At 59.0% G+C, this 19,068-nt stretch overlaps 1 protein-coding gene and 2 non-coding genes across 3 annotated transcripts; 1 reads left to right on the top strand and 2 right to left on the bottom strand.

Moving 5' to 3' along the window:
* Positions 1-961: 961 nt before the first annotated feature.
* Positions 962-14,358, bottom strand: PLXDC1 (plexin domain containing 1). The gene is made up of 14 exons (XM_026054403.1): positions 14,304-14,358; positions 13,040-13,179; positions 12,164-12,307; positions 11,830-11,899; positions 11,628-11,750; positions 11,313-11,431; positions 11,016-11,115; positions 10,677-10,772; positions 10,032-10,113; positions 8,069-8,129; positions 6,903-7,038; positions 5,328-5,363; positions 3,865-4,025; positions 962-2,844 (listed from the first exon to the last, which is right to left on the bottom strand). The coding sequence occupies exons 1-14, from the start codon at positions 14,356-14,358 to the stop codon at positions 2,725-2,727; spliced, it is 1,443 nt and encodes a 480-aa protein (XP_025910188.1). The 3' UTR covers positions 962-2,724.
* Positions 14,359-15,924: 1,566 nt separating this feature from the next.
* Positions 15,925-15,996, bottom strand: TRNAC-GCA. The gene has a single exon. It is a non-coding gene; the product is annotated as a tRNA-Cys (tRNA).
* A 2,088-nt stretch (positions 15,997-18,084) lies between these two features.
* Positions 18,085-18,175, top strand: TRNAI-UAU. The gene is given in 2 exon segments: positions 18,085-18,122; positions 18,140-18,175. It is a non-coding gene; the product is annotated as a tRNA-Ile (tRNA).
* Positions 18,176-19,068: the final 893 nt, after the last annotated feature.

Consider the following 19,068-nt stretch of genomic DNA (forward strand, 5'->3'; position numbering starts at 1 on the left):
TATATTAACACTGTATTCCATGCAGATAATCCATAGTAAATACTTGGCATTAGAAGACAGTTAAAGTGCCTTTAGTTTCCCCCCAATAGTCCAACTGTGCTGTAAATTCAAGTATATGGAAAAGAGGCATTTAGTTATTAAGAGAAAGTAGCTGAGCCGGGTCCTGCTCCCCTTGATGTCAGCAAAGCAGGGGCTTAACCCCCAGCTTTGTTAGGCTGAACCCAGTGAACAGCCCCTTTTAGAGCTCTAAAATACACCGAGCAATCAATATCCACACGTGCATGAGGCGGTTGGCTTGGAAGGAAGCCCAGATGATCCGTTCATCTGACTCTAAAGGAAAACTTGAATGTTTGGCCGCGGAAGCCACACGATTGAAAGCAGAATTCAGCCCGTTTTATGGCAGAGCTGTGTTCCTGCTCTGACACTCGAGACTAGCAAGATGAACCAGCACCTTGAAGCCAACGGTGTTGCACAGATGGGACAGGAGTATTGATTCCAATGCATTGTAATTATTGCAGCCAGCATTAAGCATCGTAATTGAGCCCAGACTCATCTCCGCCGTTTGCTTCAATATTAGAGCAGTACTTGGTGGTGGTAAAGATAGTTTTAGTCTTTCCTCTAGACATCAGCACCAGAACCGTCTCCCCCAACCAAGTCCCGTGTGAAGAAGATCCAGAGAAGATTGCTCTGCTGGCGCGCTGGCCTCCCACATGTGAACACAAGCTAGACCTCCCCATGAAAGGCAGGACCGGTTTTATTTTCCCCCACTTAAGACACAGCCTGGAAGTGGCTCAGGAGCAGAGGCAGCTCCTGAGCAGGTCCCTCATGGGTTCTGCTGGGACTAGGGGTTGAAAATACTCAGGGTCTACACGGGACTATGGGCAGTAACGTCTTGATCTATCCTGCCACAGAGCTGGTTTATGACTCCGAGCTGTGAACGTTGTGCTCTGCCTAACCCTGAGCTCTGCCTGGTGACATCCCCACACCCTACCCTTCAGTAGAAAGGGGACAAAACTTCTCCTAGACATCCAAACAAGAGCCTGTCTACTCTTTATTTTTATTTAACTCTATCAAATTTATTAACTTGGCATTTCACAATTGACGGACCTTGACTGGTATTTTCAGCGGGTAAGACGGGAGGAGAAATACCCTAAAAACCTGGCTAGGAACGTTAAGAATAATAGTCAAACCAAGGCTATTATTTGAAAGCATTTAAATAGGGAGAAACTTCCCCACCAGTTTATAACCCTTTCAAAGCAGATTGGATCTGAAGCAAAAACTAAATGGCAGGGTGCTTTGGAATTCATCCTACTTGAGGGAAACGGGGAGGAAACAAGCTGGCAGCTGAAAGCTTTACTTAGGAATAATGTTTATCTTCAAAATATCTCCAAAGAGAGACTGTGTGGGCCACAGCAGCTTGGCACAACTCAGGCTGACTTGCCCTCTTTGAGTGTTTTGGTGTCTTTAGGCCATAATAAGATGCAGCCAAAGTCTCCCTATGGACTATGTGTGAGGAAGTATAATCTGGGGCCTAAATGCCACGGAGCATCCATATTTATCTTCAAACGCTATATAAATTCAGCAGATGAGAAGGAAAACCTTAATTAGACAGACCCTGCCTTTGGCAGTAATCATCCTCAGTGACAGCTGAACCAGCCTGTGGATAAAACACGTACCAAACATGATATGAGAATAAATAACTGAGGATCAAGAAGGATTTAAAAAAGAACAGAAAAAAAAATCCATACAGCCCACACCATTTTTGATTTGCTGGGGGAAGGAAAACCTGACCTTACGCTGGCCTTTGGACACTGTCTATGTTTTTGTTCGTTTAATACAAACTTTCCTCAGCTTAGGGCCCAATCCTGCACCAGCCAGTGTCTCTGGAAGTAGGAGAGGATCTTTCTGAAGCATAGGCATTAATTCTGATTATAGAAAACCCTGAGAGGTCTAGCATTGAAGTCCTTAAGGAGGCTCGGATCGTGGAATCATCATATCAGTACCAATCCGGACCAGGAGTCTACTATAGAGGTCATCAAATATCCACTGACTTCAGTGAGTTTTAAACACTATGATGTTAACGTCACTTTATCACTTTATTTTAGATTGTGAACTGTACCATGGCTTGTATGCCTTCGTTCTTTATTTATGTGAAATTCCCATAAAATACGAGCTTGGATTTACTTCAGGATTTAAGCCTTGGGAGAACACTGCTTTTGATAGTGCTCTATCTCTATCCCCTCTCGTTGAAAGCTTCTCTGTTCCTGCTGGATTAGTGGCGGTGCCAAAGGAATCTAAGATTTTTCACCCTCTGACTCCTTTCGGTTAAGGGTCATGGTCAGTAATTTAGCAACATAATTAGATGCTGGAAAGCGCTTCAAAGCCATTTGTTAACAGATAACCTGCAGGTGAATCTTCCATAGGGCTTTGTCCTTAAAATGGGTAAGATTTCCCTTCTCCCGACACATCCAGCGCTTTGGTGCTAGACTCCAGGCAGAATCCGAGGTCGCGACTTGCTGCCTTTGCTTGAGGCTCTGCCGGCTCCTGAGCAATCCAGGCAAGCGACGTCCTCACCTTGCCCTCACTCATCCTTCTCGATGCTCTGAGGGGTCTTTTTCTTCCAGTCGTTCTTTCTTTTCCAACAGGGGAAAGACTTTGCAAGAGAATAGCCGAGGACTCCGGCGCTCGGGCGGCGGGACGTGGAGGACGCAGGGGAGGAAGCGCTCAGCACTGCTCTGCCTCTACAAAGCCCTCCTTCTCGTGCCCGCCGGGCTCCACCTCGGAGTACGTTGCACGGCTGGTCTGATTCCGGAATTTCATGGCAGGCCAGTGGTGTGGCCTTCGCTGTGGACAGAAACAAAGATCCATCAGAAGCTCTGACAGAGCCTTTCACTCTGAGCCAGCTGGGGAGTTTGAAACCCAGTCCTGAAACAGAAAACAAAACAGTGCTGTCTTTGTGACAGCTCAACGTTTTATTAATAAAACCACTTCATGCTTAAAGAGCATTGCAATGCATTGATCTCACTGAACGGGCCCCCTAATAAGGTTAAAAGGAGGAGCAGGAGGAAGCGGAAACTGCAAGTGACTTCTCAGGTCAGTCTTGGAACAAGGATGGCCTGTGCCTGGCTTAACAGCCAMGCTCGGCCCCTGGCTTCCTGGGTCACCCCAGACAAACCATCTCTCCGTGGCTCTCCTCTTTAGCAGCAAAACAGGGAGGAGAGATGCGTTAAATATTGCGAATTGTTCAGGTACTGAACTGAGAGGGGCCAGATAGATCAATCCAGATCAATTCTCTGAAGCCTGGCTCTTCAAATAGACAGATGGAGGGAAGACGAGTGCGGTAGGAAAAAGCCAGAGAGCGACAGGGAAAGGCCACATGTTGCTCCCTCCCTCCACAGCGGTTCCCGTGCCAGGATTCAGCCCGATTCCGCCTGCCTTTGGGCAAGCAGCCTTTGGGCTCTTAGCAGCAGATGGAGATTGTCAGACCCCCCGTCTTTCTGAGAATTAAACCCTTGCATTTAGAGCATTCACCCCCCCGCTTGCAAATGAGCTGATGGCGTAACATCTATCAGTTAACTCTGACAATTTTAGTCAACCCAATCCAGCTGGGCAATTCAAGAGGCAGCAGTTTCAATTATGCCGTAGCTCCGACCGAGCCCTCCAGCCAAGCTGTGTGCGTGTGGACGAGGCTGCCGTGGCGTGGGGGGAAAGGCAGCACGTGAAAGGCAGCGTATGAACGAGTGCAACATGAAATGTGGGTGGAGGAGGAGGAAAACACCACCAGCAACCACCTGCAAGCTGATGTTGTTGCGCTGACAGTAGCAGAGGGAGAGGAAACGGCCTGTGATAAGGCTCTCCGCTCACCTCAATGAAGAACAGGGCGGCATTTGACGTGGGATGGCTGTTGATATAAATCCCAGCAAGGATAATAGTGGCAATGAGCAGCGCGGCCAGCACGATCCCCACAATCGTGCCTGTATGGATGGGGGTTCCTGCCTGCTTCGAGCTGAGGCTGCTTCCCGCACCTGCAAAGAGAGGATTCTGTTGAGGCTGGAATCACAGAGGTCTTGGTAAAAGGAAGGACAGAAACAAGAAGCCTTTTTTTTCCTCTCTCTTTAGAGCCCTGCTTGAAGCACCGAGCAACTTCTCCCACTGCTGGCTAGCTCAAGAGGTGAGTAAGTGAGCTAGGCCCACGAGGAGCATCACACACACATGACATCTTGGAATATCATCCCTAAATAACACCTAAAAATAATTCACGTGAGTAAGTTCTTGCCTCTAGACCAATCTTGGAATATCATCCCTAAATAACGCCTAAAAATAATTCACGTGAARTAAGCTCTTGCCCTGAATTTATTGTCCGAGCTGCAGCATCAGACGGTGTCAATGGCTGGTTTAAAAGAAGATGAAACAACTACCCCCCAGCAACCACCCCTCCCGCCCCCTGCATCTATATTCTTCATATATAGGATGCTCAGTCGGGTAGAAAGCCATTAGCCATATGCTGAGCGTGTCCTTAGCACGCCTTGCCCGCAGCCTTCCAGCTTGCCTTCATTCCTTGGCTATGAATATTCAATCGCACAGAGCTACAGAGGGCGGATATAGCATATATTAAGAGCGACATTACCAGCCATTTGGGGAGCAATTTGGCTGAAACGGGGCAGGTTGTGGATTTCAAAGCCCCTCTGCCTGCAGAGGAACTGCTCCTATGCCCAGTTCAGCCAGTTTAACTGCTGGGAGCTGCTTTCAGCTAAGAGGGACGGGCCCGTGGTTTGCATTTGCCCGCAGTGCTTGGGAACGTGACACCAGAGGCAGAAGCGCTCCGATCCTGCCCATGTTCTGGAATGAGCAAGAGCACTGTGGCAACAGTTCCCTTCTCCGTCCTTGGGGCTGATTCGCTCCGATTGAGAAGGGATTTGCTAGAACAGAGGTGGAAAAAAACAGAGGACACTTTTTATATTTGGCTTTTACACTGCTCTTTGGCATAGCAGGGGAACTCCAAAGCAGCAGCAGGACTTTGCAGCTACGCAAAGGAGGAGAATTGCATCAGAAAGACAAAAACGTATCATCATCTTAGTTCACCTGTCAAGTCTGAGAAGGTGGCAAAAGCAGAAAACCAGCATCAGGCTGGAACAGATTGGTCTCACTTTTCACAGGCTGAGCTGGTATTAATCAGGGTGAGGACAAAGGATTTTTGTCTTGATTGCATCCTTCAGTCTCAGTCTCCTGCGCGCTCTGATCACAACTCCCCGACACATTTGATTTCAGCGTAACATGTTCTCACTTAGGARGGACGTGAACAGGCAAAGAGAAGATTAAGGGCTTACCATCGCCTGCTGCATACTGATGGAGCTTTGTATCATCTGAAAGYACAAAATGGGGGGAAAAATTACTTAAACTTCTACTATATTCTCTGTTCTTCCCCTACTCTGTTGTTCCTGCATAACAGAAGGCCTTGGATAGGACACACTGCTCTGCACGGCGCTTATACCATCGGTGGCAATCTCACCTCTCGGTTTGATGGAGAAAGGCACCCAGAAAGCAAAACGGGAGTGACAGCAATTTCTGGGTTTCTTTGCACRTGAGGCACCTGAAGCCCAAATATCTGTCGAAATCAGTCATTAATAGGCCCAGTGTGCAACACGGAATGATAAATGGATGCTGGATGGAGCCGCAGCCTTGTGGGTGTCTATGTTCAGACTACGGCAGCTGCTGAAGCACGCTGCTAATACTGGATTTATCCCAAATAAATCAAGGGGAATTCACAGCTGTCTTCCATGGGGGCACAGACTCCAAAGCCATTCTTCATCGGACTCTGCAAGCACCAGGCTTTATTGTACGAGGCTTTATTCTCTCTGAGAGCTCACCGCAACGGAGCGCTTGAGAATCCAGCTGCAAGCCCAATCCGTCGCTTTTGCTGCTCGGCGAAGGCTCTTCCCAGGTGCCCTGCTGCTCGGACACGTCCTCCAACAGCTCCAGCTCCTTCGCTCCGCTGCTTCCCGAGCGGCGTCCTCCACACAAAGCTCGCTGCCCGATGCAGCCGGCTGCTTTGTTTCCTTCCAAGATTACAAATYGACTCCGTGCTTGAGTATGTCACAAAAAGCCTCTTGTTCTTCCAAGAATTGTCGATGGGTTGGAAAATAATCTCGGTGGTGGTGTTAGGCTCCCCCTTTCCTTTAATTGCTCCTTTCAAAGTCGGCTCTGTCAGCCGGGCGCTCCGTTCCTCCCCCCGGCCCGACTCCTTCCCGCCGCTAAAGGACAATTACTAATGTTCCTTTCTATCTCTTCTAATTAGCAGTTTGCGTTAGGGACTATTAAGCAGCGAAATTAAGCGATGCCTGCCGCTAGGACCCGAGGAGACAGCCCTGCGTTAATAGGGTTATGGAGCTGCCGAACAGGGGTGTCCCAAGGGAGAGCCGGGTYCCCGTTTGGAGCTTTCTGGTGCTGGAACGAGCCCGTTCCGAAGCCGAGGACAGCCCCGYGTCCGGACGGTATCACTGACAGGCGCACAGCCCTCGGTCGCCRGTGAGGGTGTTAAAAACAGGAGGCCCTAATTCTGGTATTAACTTAGGGCATTAGGGAGTTTTTCCGCTGGGAAATACGGGGTTTTGGTCTATCATCAACTCAGGCTGCGGTGCTGCTCTAAAGCTCTTCCCCCTTGAAGGCTGGAGCTGCCCCATTTGCCAGAGCATCTTCATCGCTCCTCTTCCTCCGTCATTCCTTGCCTTTTCCTCTGTCTTCTGTGGCCACCCCTGCCCTTGCRCTGCAACCACTGCCTAGCCAGGAACGTTACGGCGTTTTCTTGGATATTAATTGGCTTCATTAGGCATCAAAGAGCGCTCAGGAGTGAGTGCTGAGGAGGGGGTGTCCCTGCCCCAGCTGCTCGCCCCATCTGCCCCTACCTTCTGTGGTGAGGCTGCCGACGAGAAGCGAGGAAGGGGAGGTGGCGACATCCGCGCTGAAGGGCGAGAAAGAGCTGTCAGGCGGTGCCGAGTAGCGGTCATCTTCTGCTAAATCCTCGCACGTCTTCTCGTCTGACTGAAAAAAAGAAGGAGAAATGACTACTGCTCCAACAAGAGCGCCAGAGAGCTGCAGGTTAGAGCCGTGATTCCCGAGCCCTCGGGGTTCCAGGGGGAAGCAGGGGACACGGTGCAGATGTGCTAGGAGAAGCGGCAAGGGGTCACCTCGCAGTGGGGACAAATAGGTGGGAAACTTTGGGAGGCACCGGGGGCGAATGGCCGTGATGTGGCACGGTTCTCCTCTCCGGCTTCCTTGCATGACCCTAGCGTAGGTCCCGTGACGTCCCTTCCCCTCCCTCGCTCCTCTTGGTAAACATGGAACAAAGCTGAGTCCTCAGCGGGGAAAACAAAACACAACAGAGCACAAAATCCAAAGCAGAAACAGATGTTTCATTAATGCAGCTCTTCCCGAGACAAAGAAGCGAGTTCAACCAACGCAGACGCAGTTGCACTGACAAGGACAACAATCACAAGGGCTTATTTCTTCATCCTTCWGCCTCAATAACCGTCATGATTCAGAAGGTGGGAGAGGAAAAAAGCAAAGAATATCCCAGCAGACAGAGCTTGCACCCTTCGTTAACTTGCTCGGCCCTTCTGCGGCATCCACGAGCGCAGGAGCAGGACCAGCAGAGCAAGGACACGTCACCAGATGAGATGGAGCATCTGGTTGCAGAAGAGATGTGCTCTGCAAGGGGATCGTGGTGCTGCTGCAACGGGGACGGGATCTCTAAGGGGCTACTTGGTCTGTTCCAGCACGGGCCAAGTGGAGCTGGGAATGACCTTTCCAACTTGGGATCTTTTCAGCTTGGGATGCATCCCCTGCTTTTAGCTCTTAGCAGCCTCTGTACRGGACGTTCAAAATGGCTTTTACCGTCCCCCGAGCAAGGAAAACAAAACGGAAAACAAACTGTTTTGATTATGTTTTTGCACCTGTAGCTAAATGTCTCACTGTAAGAGCTGCATCGTGAGAGTGCATCGTAAGCGTCGTTATTGGCGAGCAAACTGCGCATTGCACTGGAGTCCTGTCAGCCTAGAGACCTTTATCTTACCTTCTGGCCACAGCCGTAGGCCAGCCACTCCTCCCGGTACCGATCGAACCCGCTGGAACATCTGCAGGGAGGAACAACGGGAATTTGCAGCGGAAAAACCCCGCGAGCCCCGGGCAGCCAGGCGCGCGGCGGGCGAGCGGCRATGCCCGTCCGAGCCCTCTCCGTGGCTGTCGTGGCCAGCGGGCATTTCCAAGCTGCCTGTAGATCCCAAACGACGGGCACTGAGTAAAGACACTGAGACAAACAAATACCAAAAGCCTRGGAAGATGATACACAAGTTGGTCTCCAAAGACAAGGGCTTTCCAATACAGCTGTGCTGGAAGGACCCAAATGTTCCTCTTTATAGAGAAGGAAAAGGGTCAGCGCTGCTTCTCCAAGGGAAACAGGCACAGAGAAATAGGAAAAAAATATAGAGACCGAGTTGGACTTTCCRTTCTCTGGACTCGGTGCCAGAGCAAGGCCAGATCTCCGTGACTTTTTTTTCCAGCGACATCTGCACAGCAAAAGCAACAGTAAAGAAATTACAGGCTGCATCAAGAAAACACCAGCTAGGGAAATCTCTACAGAAACCACGGGAATGAAACAAACCCCTGACCTTTGCAAAGCCTCTGGGACTACCCAGAGATGAATCAGGGGTTCAGCTCCTCGATGCGGTCATTTACCCAGCRACCAGCCAATAACTGAGGTGAAGCCACGAGATCTCGCGGTCCTGCTGAGCCACCGAGCGCTTTTGTGCTGACGCAGAGCGATCAGCAAAGCAACGCTGCGAGCCGCACTGCTAAAAACAAGCTAAAAGGAAAACCTGGCCTTAAATCATAGAGCTGGGCTCAGCATAGGAGTTCAAATCCTACCAGCCTCCTTGGAAAAAATCACGTTGGCTTTGCAAATGCAGCCTCGTTGCTCTGGGTTTGCAAACGCAGCCTCGTTGCTCTGGGTTTGCAAATGCAGCCTCGTTTCTCCGGGTTTGCAAACGCAGCCTCGTTTCTCCGGGCTTGCAAACGCAGCCTCGTTTCTCCGGGCTTGCAAATGCAGCCTCATTGCTCTAGGTTTGCAAACACAGCCTCGTTGCTCTGGGTTTGCAAACGCAGCCTCTTCAAGAGCGAGCTGCCCACGTGCAGTTTTGGCTGCAGGAAGCAGGTATTTCAGCCGAGCTCCCCAGCAGGAACCGTGACACACGCGCTCAGCGCAAACACAAGCAGCTGTGCCCTCGGATCTGGAAGAGGGGCCTTGCCGTGCCGTGGATGCGGAATGAGGAYGTTCCTGAACACCTGGGTTTCCGACCAAGCGAGATCCAGACGGACGCGCTGCATCCCGGCCTCGGTTTTGCTACCCAAGGCACATCTGGTTCCGCACACCTCCCAGCTGCGAGGACATAATATCCTCTCATCGGAGGCCACCAGCTGAGCAACTGTCACTGAAAAATGATGTTCCCCTGGCTCTGGTGATATTCCAGCCCCAGCCCRCTGAGAGGCAATGAATCAACGCTGATTTATAGGGCAGCTTCCCTGATAGCTCAGGAGCCTTCTCTGCTCCAGCTGCCGCGGACAGACCTGCTGAGGCCTCGCTGGAATTGTTGCATGGAAGACAAGAGCATCAAGGTCCCGAGCGAGGCGACGGAGAAGCGATAGGGACAGGAGCCAAGTGGGTGCCCTGGGGAAGGGGCTCGGAGGATTCCCGAAGCAGGGACGTGGCCGCGCTGCCGGTGAGGATCTGTGTTACCAGGTCCTCTCCCCTGCCACTAGCCCCAAATAAATATTCCAGCAAAAAGCAAAGACCTCATTAAACTCCCACAGGCTCCTCTCGAGCTGCAGGAGGAGCGAGACCAGACCTCCTTGGCCCAGGCGTGATGAAGCGTCCCCAGGTTCTCCATTTACCCCCAAAACTGAGCCCAGACCACCGCCTGCAAGCCGGCCCCGCGTCCCCAGGAAGAGGAGCCCTGAAGGCGCGCGGCGAGGCCGGCTACCTCTGCAGGACGTGGCACCAGGTGCAGTTGAAGGCCAGCTCGGAGCGCTCGCACGTTTCGCAGCTCCCGTGCTGCAGACAAGCTGCGGAAGAGAGAGGAGACGCGGGGCAGCGCCGGGAAGCGGCACCGGCACCGAGTCGCGTCCGGCTCCGGCTCGGGAATGGGCTTGGAGGACGAGTCCGGCWGGAGGGATCGGGGCCCTCCCTGACACCCTCCCTGGGAAAGGGACATTTTTGCAGCGTTTTCAACATGTCCCGGGGAGACCCCGATGGCTGATCCCGGGTCTGTGCAGCCAGGGCTCCTTAGGCGACTCTGCTCAACCACCCCAACTGCTGTAGAGGGGAAAAAAGCAACTCTTAGGGAAAAAACTCATACTGCAGGCTGCRTATTTATGACTTGCCTTGCAGTAACCCCGCTGGCTGTTAAAACTGCCATGAAACGCCCCGAGGAGATGGCAGCAGCGCCCGGCGCCGGGGCGCTCCTGGCAGATGCGCTCGCCGCGGGTGCATTGGAGAGGAGCGGGCTCCCCTCTAAATGACACCCCAGGCCCCAAGGCGGTGACGGGTGGCAGCGCCAGGGCYGTTCCCTTGCGAGGGACGGGGGACACGGCACGGCGGCGGGAGCCCCCCCGGCGGCCCCGCTTACTGGGCAGCGGGGTGAACTCCACGGCCGACAGGCTGGCGATCTTGCCGGCGTCCAGCTCCACGCGGTGGTACTCGTAGATGGTCCGGCGGCGGGACTCTGCAACCGGGCAAGCAGAGAGACAGAGCTCCTGCTTTCCRAGGAGCAGCCTGGAGCTGCGCTGCTCCTGCAGGGATTCTCCCCGCGTGGATGCGCTCCAGGCCCGTGCGGAGCGTCCACAGCACATTGCTCGGCCGTGACTCACGGCCTGGAGCCTCCCCGTGCAGTGCCGAGCTCCTGCCCCGTTCCCGCTGCATTCCCAGCCCTTCCCAGCCGCCTTTCCYCGCGGCGTTCCCCGCTCACCGGGCACGTCGGGAGCCGGGTTGAGGATCATGAAGGCGTCGGAGAGGCCGGCCTTGACGGGGTGCTGCGTGGCGCTGATCCGCAGCACCGGCACGGGGATCTGCAGCCGGGGAGAGCGGGCGCCGTGGGGCCGTGTCCCCCCAGGGACTGCAGCCCATGGACCACGTCCGTGCGCTATATCCACATGCACTATATCCATACATGGACTGTCCCCACACACGTGCACTCTGTCCAAGCGACCCAGCCCGGGTGGCCCGAGATCCCAAGCGGAGTCTACGCGGAGGCTCCATCCCTCACCTCCTTGTAAGCGAACACGATCCTCCCGGTGCGGTGCAGGGCGGCCTGGAAGGTGAAGCTGCCCACGTCCTCCTTGCCCTGCAGGTAGACCTTGTCCCACTGCACCACGAAAACGGTCCCTGGGGAGACACCGGGGCGGGTCAGCGCCGCTCGCCCTCCTCGAGTGCCCGAGCAGCGGCCRGGAGCAGTGGGGTCTCCTCCTGCTCGCCCAGCGCGCTCGGAGCTGCAACCGCATCCCCAGCGTCCCCGCATGGTCCCCGGCACCCCGGCGGCTCCGGCGGCTCGCGGGCGGCGCGCGGACGCGGCGGCGCTCACCGTTGTCCCAGTAGCGCACGGTGGAGTCGCGCGAGTAGCTGGGGTTGAAGTTGGCCATGAGCGGCGCCACGTACTGCGTGGCCGTGAGCATGCGGTGCACGACGTCCCCCGTGAAGATGAAACCTGGGCGGGCGGGGAGGGCGCTGGGCGACGGGGCCGCCCCGCGCGTCCCCCGCGCCGCCCGCCGCGCGCCTCCGCTCACCTCCCGTGGCCACGGTGACCTGCCGCAGGAGGTGGCCGTAGAAGGGGAAGTCAAAGGAGAGGGTGACCCTCTGCGGGAGGAGACGGCGTGAGCCCCGCGGGGACCCCGGCAAAGGCCCGCGGGGACCCTGGTATCGCCTGGCGGCTCCGCTGTCCCCTTCAGCAACCCATGGAGAGGGCAGAGGAGCCGGCTCCCTTTGGACGCTCCGCGGACACGTGGGGCTTGGGGAAGGCGACACTCTTCCCAACCCTTGGTGTCTACCAGGGCATCGCGGCCAGGGGCTCGGGGAGGCGGGATGCCCGCGGGACGGGCCGGGAGGCGCCGCGGGGCTCACCGAGGCCTGCCGGTGCGTGTTGGAGAGGATCCCGTGGATCTTCACTTGGCTCCCGTTGCCTGCGGCCAGGTCCACCCAGAGGCGGCGGGCGGCCGCGTCGCCCGGCCCGTAGCTCCGCGACACGTAGTAGCTGTGATCGTCCTCCTGCCGCGCCACGGGACGGGCTCGCAGAGGAGCCGGCCACCCCGGCGTGTTCCCCGCGYCCCCATCCCGCGCCCATCCCAGTGTGTTCCCAATAAAACGGGGCCGGACACAGAGGCGCCAGCTGCCAAGCCCCTGACCTCACTGCTGACTCACGGGGACGTCCCGATCCCCGTCCCGATCCTGATCCCCATCCCGATCCCGATCCCTGATTCACACGGACGTCCCGATCCCCGTCCCGATCCTGATCCCCATCCCGATCCCTGATTCACACGGACGTCCCGATCCCCGTCCCGATCCCCGTCCCGATCCTGATCCCCGACTCACAGGGATGTCCCGATCCCCATCCCGATCCCCATCCCGATCTCGATCCTGCTGCCTCTGGGAGCAGCACGTTGGTGTCTGAGGCTGCTTGGGCTATTTTGGGCACTTCCACACAGGCGAATTTCCAGCTCCAGCCCTGCCAGGACACCCCTTCTCCCRACAGCAGGACTTGCTTGGGAGCACCCCGCTTATCCCTGGCTCCTCCTTTCCTGCCCAGCTTTACCTGCCCCCAGCTGCTCTTTCTTGCTCGTTCCCCCTAATTTCTCCTCCCTTATCCTGGTGTGAAAACCTTCCTTCCTGTATCCACCTTGCAGCCCGCTGTCCAACACTCCTTGTGCAGACCCGGCTCCGAGCGGAGCCTCCCGGCGGAGGCTGCCCCGGCATTCCCGGGAGATGCCGCGTGTCACTCACCACGACGCGGGCGCCGCGGGGGGGCAGCGTGTCGATGGCCAGGCCGCCCCCCCCCAGCTCCGTGCCCAGGCGCCTCCCGTCGTCGCTCTCCCGGTCTCGGCGCTGCCCCTCGCCCGGCGCCGGGGTCCCGGGGGGGCGTCCTGGGGGGGCGCGAGGAGGGGGGGGTCACCGGCTGCTCTGCTTGGGGCRGGGGGGGGTCCCAGCCGCCCCTTGGGATTAACTCTGCCCCTGCTCCAGAGCAGTCGCCACTGCAAAACCGGGGCTGCCCCAAGGCGGATCCTACTTAGGTGAGCTGAGCCTGGGGGGTCTCAGCCCCTGCGCAACGACAGGGATGGGGGTAAAGGCGTGTGGGGTGCAGCGAAGACGAAAGCAAGGAAAACCAGGCACCCCCCGCCCACCCTCCCCGAGGGGGCAGCCCCCGCCTGGCCCAGACAGCGACAGGGACACCAGTGTCACTTGGAGCGCAGCATCCCCGGCCGAGATGGRAGGAATCGAACTGGCAGCTCTGGGCGCTGCCAGCGGCAGCCCCTGCTCCCGGCGCGGTGTCCCCAGGCACCGGTGTCCCCAGGCACGGTCCCCTCCCCGTGGCACCTCTCATGGGCTTGGGGACAGGCTCCCTGTGCAGGGCGCGCCAGGTCTCAGTGAGGAGGCGTTTGGTGCCTGGTGGAGCAGAGCCCTTCCCTTGGGGATGGAGTGGGAGCCGGAGCTCCAGGCGGCTCCGGCTCCTGCCCCAGATCCTCCCTGGAGCAGGAACTCGCTGCTCCAGCACAGCCAGGGCTGGACATGGCGAGGGCGCCGGGACGGGGCAGCCAGGGGGTCCCGGGGGCATCAAGGGGACCCCGGGGCGGACACAGGACACAGCCASGGGGTCCTGGCACAAGCACAAGCAGCGGGTCCCGGGGCAGCAAGGGGGCYTGGGACCCCCCGGGTCCTGGCAGGGGCCAAACGAGGTGCTCCYGGGAGCCTCAAGGAGGGTCTCGGACGAGCACAGCCAGGGGGTCCTGGGTGCAACAGGGTGGTCCTGCCTGCAGCCAGCGCGTCCCAGCATATCTAAAACCAGGGCTCCCAGGTGCAGTGGGAAGATCCTGGGCACAACCAGGGGGTCCTGCGTGCACCAAGGGGGGAGTCCCAGGACAGGCACAACCCGGGGTGGGGCGGGGGGTCCCGTGTGCAGCCAGGGGGTCCCGTCCCCCCCGCGCTGCAGCGATGCCAGGGGCCGGAGCAGCCCGCAGCGCCCCCGGCCCCGCGCCCCCGGCCGCCCTACCTGCGCCCAGCGCGCCGCGCAGCAGCCAGAGCAGCAGGAGGCCGCGGCAGCGCATGGTGCGCGCGGCGCAGCCCCCGCGCAGCCCCGCGCAGCCCCGCGCAGCCCCGCGCAGCCCCGCGCCGCGCACCGGGGGAGGGACCGGGGGTGGGGCCGGCCGCGGCGGGAGCCCCGGGCGGGAGGGAGCCGGGAGGGAGCCGGGATAGAGCCAGGGAGGGAGCCGAGAAGGAGCCAGGGAGGGAGCCGGGATGGAGCCAGGGAGGGAGCCGAGAAGGAGCCAGGGAGGGAGCCGGGATGGAACCAGGGAGGGAGCCGGGATGGAACCAGGGAGGGAGGTGGGATAGAGCAAGGGAGGCAGCCGGGATGGAGCCGGGATGGAGCTGGGGAGGGAGCTGGGAAGGGAGCCGGGAGGGGGCTAGGGAGAGAGCTGGGATGGAGCTGGGGATGGAGGGAGTGTGGATGGAGTCAAGGTTGGAGCCGGGCTGGGGACGGAGCTAAGCCAGAGATGGAAACAGGGACAGACCCACGGACAGACCCAAGACGGACCCAGGGAGGGAGCCGGGGTTGGAGGCAGCGACAGACCCAGGGATGGAGGCAGAAACGTACCCAGGGCTGAAAGCAGAGGCAGGGACAGAGGTGGCACCAGACCTAAGGCCGAGGCTGGTGGCAGAGCCGGCGCTGGGGCTGTTGAAGGACCCCGGCCGCCTCGCGGGGCTCCCCCGGCCTCTCCCCAGGCTGCCCCTGCCCCCAAACTGCAGCTCTCACGCACACGGGTGCCCCTCTGGGCCCGGGTGCATCTGCCCGCGGAGCCGCCTGCCCCTTTGTGGCCCCCCGCGGCCCCTCTGCCCCGGCAGCACGGACGGGGGGGACGATTCTCGCCCACCTTGTGCCCCACACAGCCTCCCGGTGCCYGTGATCCGCAGCAATAGCAGCAAAGCCCGGTGCCTGCAGCACCCCCAAAGCCCGCTCGCCTCCCCACACGAGAGCAGGGAATTCTGTGGGAGGGAAGAACCCCCCGTCTCTCCCTGCAGCCCCTGCAGCAGCATCTGTCCTGGGGTCCCCCCAGTGCATGTCCTGATGGTCACCAGCCCCCATGTGGGGACAAGTGGCCCCRATGGCCGCAGGACCCCTGCTCAGGGTGCCCCGGACCTGTAGCCCCTCTCTGCCACCCCATGCAGCATCCCCACRTGCTGCAACGCGCCGGTTTCCCGCCCCCATCGTGTTTTCCCCCGTGTAAAACACTGAGCCCACGTGCTCCGTGTCCAGGGATGCCCATTCCGGGGCTGCTGGGGTTGGGAAAGGGGGCTCAGGCTGTGCCCCCCCTCTAACTTCCAGCCAAAGTTGGGCCCCTTTGGCTGTGCTGAAAAGCRAGGAGCAGAGAGTGAAGGGGGAGACCCTTCTGTCCCCGGCTCCGGGAGCTGCTCTGGCTCCCCGTGGATCCCGACTCTTCCGCGCTCCAATGCGGAATGTCCGTGGTGCTGGGAGCGGCGGCGGGAGCGGGTGGAGGCTGCAACGCTGCGGGGGAGCAGAGCAGAGCGCGGTGGGACCCCAGGCATGAGATGGGCAAAATGAAAAGCCCCCACCCTGGAAAGGGGGAAAGGGAAAAAAAAAAAAAAAAATGAAAAGGGGGCACCCGGATTTGAACCGGGGACCTCTTGATCTGCAGTCAAATGCTCTACCACTGAGCTATACCCCCACCCGTGGAAAATCCACCTGGGAAGAGTGGGATGTGTGACAGTCAGCAGGGGCAGTGCGGGGCTGGGGGCTGCACAGGCACACACACACGTCCAATATGCACATACACACACACAGAACACACCTATACAATGCATACATGCATGACAGATACATGTATGATGCATTCATGTATAATGCACGCATGCACACACGATATGCACCTCCCTGCGCGTGCACACGCGGTGCCTGCACACGCTGCAGCCTGCAGCCCCCWCTCAGGACCCCCGTGCTTGCTGATCCCCAGGCTGACACACCGCCTGGCTGGGGCAAAACAGGCCCAGACGGGAAAGGGGAAGGAGAGGAAATGGTGGGTTCCCGCAGAGCAGCTTCCCTGGGGCTCGCAAGGCCAGGGTGTCCGGGCACCCATCAGGATCCCCGTAGCCAAACGTAGGACAGGGATTAGGCKCAGACGGCAGTGTCGGGATGAGCCCCAGCAGGAGGCGGATGGGGGAGTCTGCGCAGGAGCACGGTCAATATTTGCTCTCTAAGCCGCTTCACAAACGYGGCCAAGAGAGCGGGGGCCCAGGCGTCCTGTCCAGCTGCCCGCTCCRGCGCGAGAAGTCAGCCGTCCAGTGGCGCTGGCAGCAGCGAGTCCCACGGTGACTCTTSGGCGATGGAGTGGATTGGGGAGGCCGGCGGGGGCGGCAGCGGGAGCCCCCCCGCCGGCTGCGTCCGGGCTGCCGCTCCAGGGGGTTGTTGGCGCCTTGGCCTGGAGCCGCAGCGGGGAGATACCGGTGCAAACAGGTTGTTTGCAAAGCCGTTAGCGAAGGTGCAAAGCCCGTCACCCCCGGAGATGAGTGGAGCGGGGCGTGGGGACGGTGGGGGCTGCAGCGGGGCACGTGCACCCGCCACATCCCCACTCCGTCACCCTCCCASGGGATGGCATCTGCTCCCTGTCCCCAGCAGCCAGCCGGGCCCAGGGACAACACTGGGAGCCAGGGRCCGGTGCAGAGCCCGGTGCTCCCAGGACTGCCCCGCTGCTCTGCAGGGCTGTGGGCGCTGGATCCAGACAGCTCCGGGGGGGCCGTTTGCTCCAGGGCTGTTTGGCTCCAGGCTGGCAATTATGCAAATCCCTTAACCCCGGATCGCGCCTCCTTCCCCATTAGCTGCACAAACAGTTTGAGCAGCGGGTGCTAAGATAGGCTGGGGGCTACATAAGTGGGGTGTGCAGGGCCAGGGCACCCAGCACCCGCTGCYACCATGTCCCCGGCCACTCTGTACCTCGTGGCTACGCTGCTGCCTGTCGCCTCTGGCTACCTCTGGGCCTGGATGTATTCCCTGCCCCAGCACCYGCCCGGAGAAGCCACCCTGGGCCGGAGCGCTGAGGTGCCGGGCAGCCCCGAGGAGGTGAGTGGGAAGAAGAGGAGGAGGAAGAGCAGGGAGGCAGTGATGGGAGCTGGGCTGCCCCGGGGTGCTGGAGGCAGAGGGGAAGGGTGCAGAGCAGTGCAATGCAGTGCTCAGGATAGGCTGCCCTTGGAGGAGAGGGCAGTGAGTAGGGGCGTTGCAGTGCGGTGCAGAGCAGCAGGGTATTGCACAGTGCACTGCAGTGCAGTGCCCAGAGCGGGCTGCCCTGGGGCCTCGGGGTGCTGGGGAGGAGGCAGCACAGTGCAATGCAATGCAGTGCATCGCAATCCAGTGCAGTGCAATGCAATGCAGTGTAGCGCAGCGCAATGCAATGTAATTAAGTGCAATGCAGCGCAGTGCAACGGAATGCAGTGGAGTCCAGCACAGTGCAGTGCCATGCAGTGCAATGCAGTGGAGTCCAGCACAGTGCAGTGCAATGCAGCGGAGTCCAGCACAGTGCAGTGCAATGCAGTGGAGTCCAGCACAGTGCAGTGCCATGCAGTGCAATGCAGTGGAGTCCAGCACAGTGCAGTGCAATGCAGCGCAGTCCAGCACAGTGCAGTGCAATGCAGCGCAGTGCAGTGCAATGCAGCGCAGTCCAGCACAGTGCAGTGCAATGCAGTGCAATGCAGCGCAATGCAGCGCAGCGCGCAGCCCCGGCCGCCGCTCGCAGCGGTGCGCGCGGCGGGCGCCTGCCCGGGCCGCTCCAGTGGCGCAATCGGTTAGCGCGCGGTACTTATACGGCAGTACACGGAGCTATGCCGAGGTTGTGAGTTCGAGCCTCACCTGGAGCAGGACTTTTACAGGCGCGCCGGGGCCAGATTTTAAGCAAGGATGGAGCGGGAGCCAGCCGGGCTTTCCTCCCCGCTGGCTGGTTTTGGGGAGGGGGCTGCAGCCCCTGGGTGCAACCCCCCTTGGGGGTCCCCCTGGAGTGGTGCTGGACTCTTTTCCCACTGCCTCTCGCCTTCCGCGGCCCGTGTTTGCATCCCGAGGGATCAGCTTTTCCCACAGGACCCAAGGGCAGTTTTGCAGCCCCCCGGGCGGTTTTGCAGCCCCCTCACCCCAATCCTCTGCGCGCCCCCCGTGCAGGTGCCGACGTGCGGCCCGGGCAGCCCCTGCGCCCCCGGGCGCTTCTGCGACGAGCACTTCGGGCTGTGCCTGCCGCGGCGCCCGGCCGGGCAGTACTGCCGCCGCGACGGCCACTGCGCCCCGGGGCTGCTCTGCATGTTCGGCAAGTGCCAGCAGCCCCCCGGGCCGGGCCGCGAGGGTGAGTGCGGGGGGACGCACGGGGAGGGTGCAAGCGGCGGCAGCGTGCAAGGGTGCAAAGGGGGAGATGCAGAGAGGGGGCTGTAAATGGGGGGGTGCGAGGGGGCAATATGCAATGGGGGTTCAAGGGGGGCAATATGCAATGGGGTGCATGGGGGTGCAAAGAAGGGATGCAAAGGGAGGGGGTGCAAGGAAGCGGGTGCAAAGAGGGGGATGTAAATGGGGGGTGCAAGGGGGGCAGGATGCAAGGGGGGATGAAAGGAGGGTGTAAATGAGGGGGTGCAAAGGGAGGGGATGCCAAAGGGAGAATGTAAAGGGGGGGGTGTAAAGAGGGAGATGCACAGGGGAGCRCAAGGGAGGGGATGCAAGCAGGGTGCAAAGAGGGGATGCAAAGGGGGGGATGCAAAAGAAGGGGATGCAA

The sequence above is a fragment of the Nothoprocta perdicaria genome, unplaced genomic scaffold (genome assembly GCF_003342845.1).
Source record: "Nothoprocta perdicaria isolate Ctin4 unplaced genomic scaffold, notPer1 scaffold_121, whole genome shotgun sequence".
Classification (NCBI taxonomy): Eukaryota; Metazoa; Chordata; class Aves; order Tinamiformes; family Tinamidae; genus Nothoprocta; species Nothoprocta perdicaria.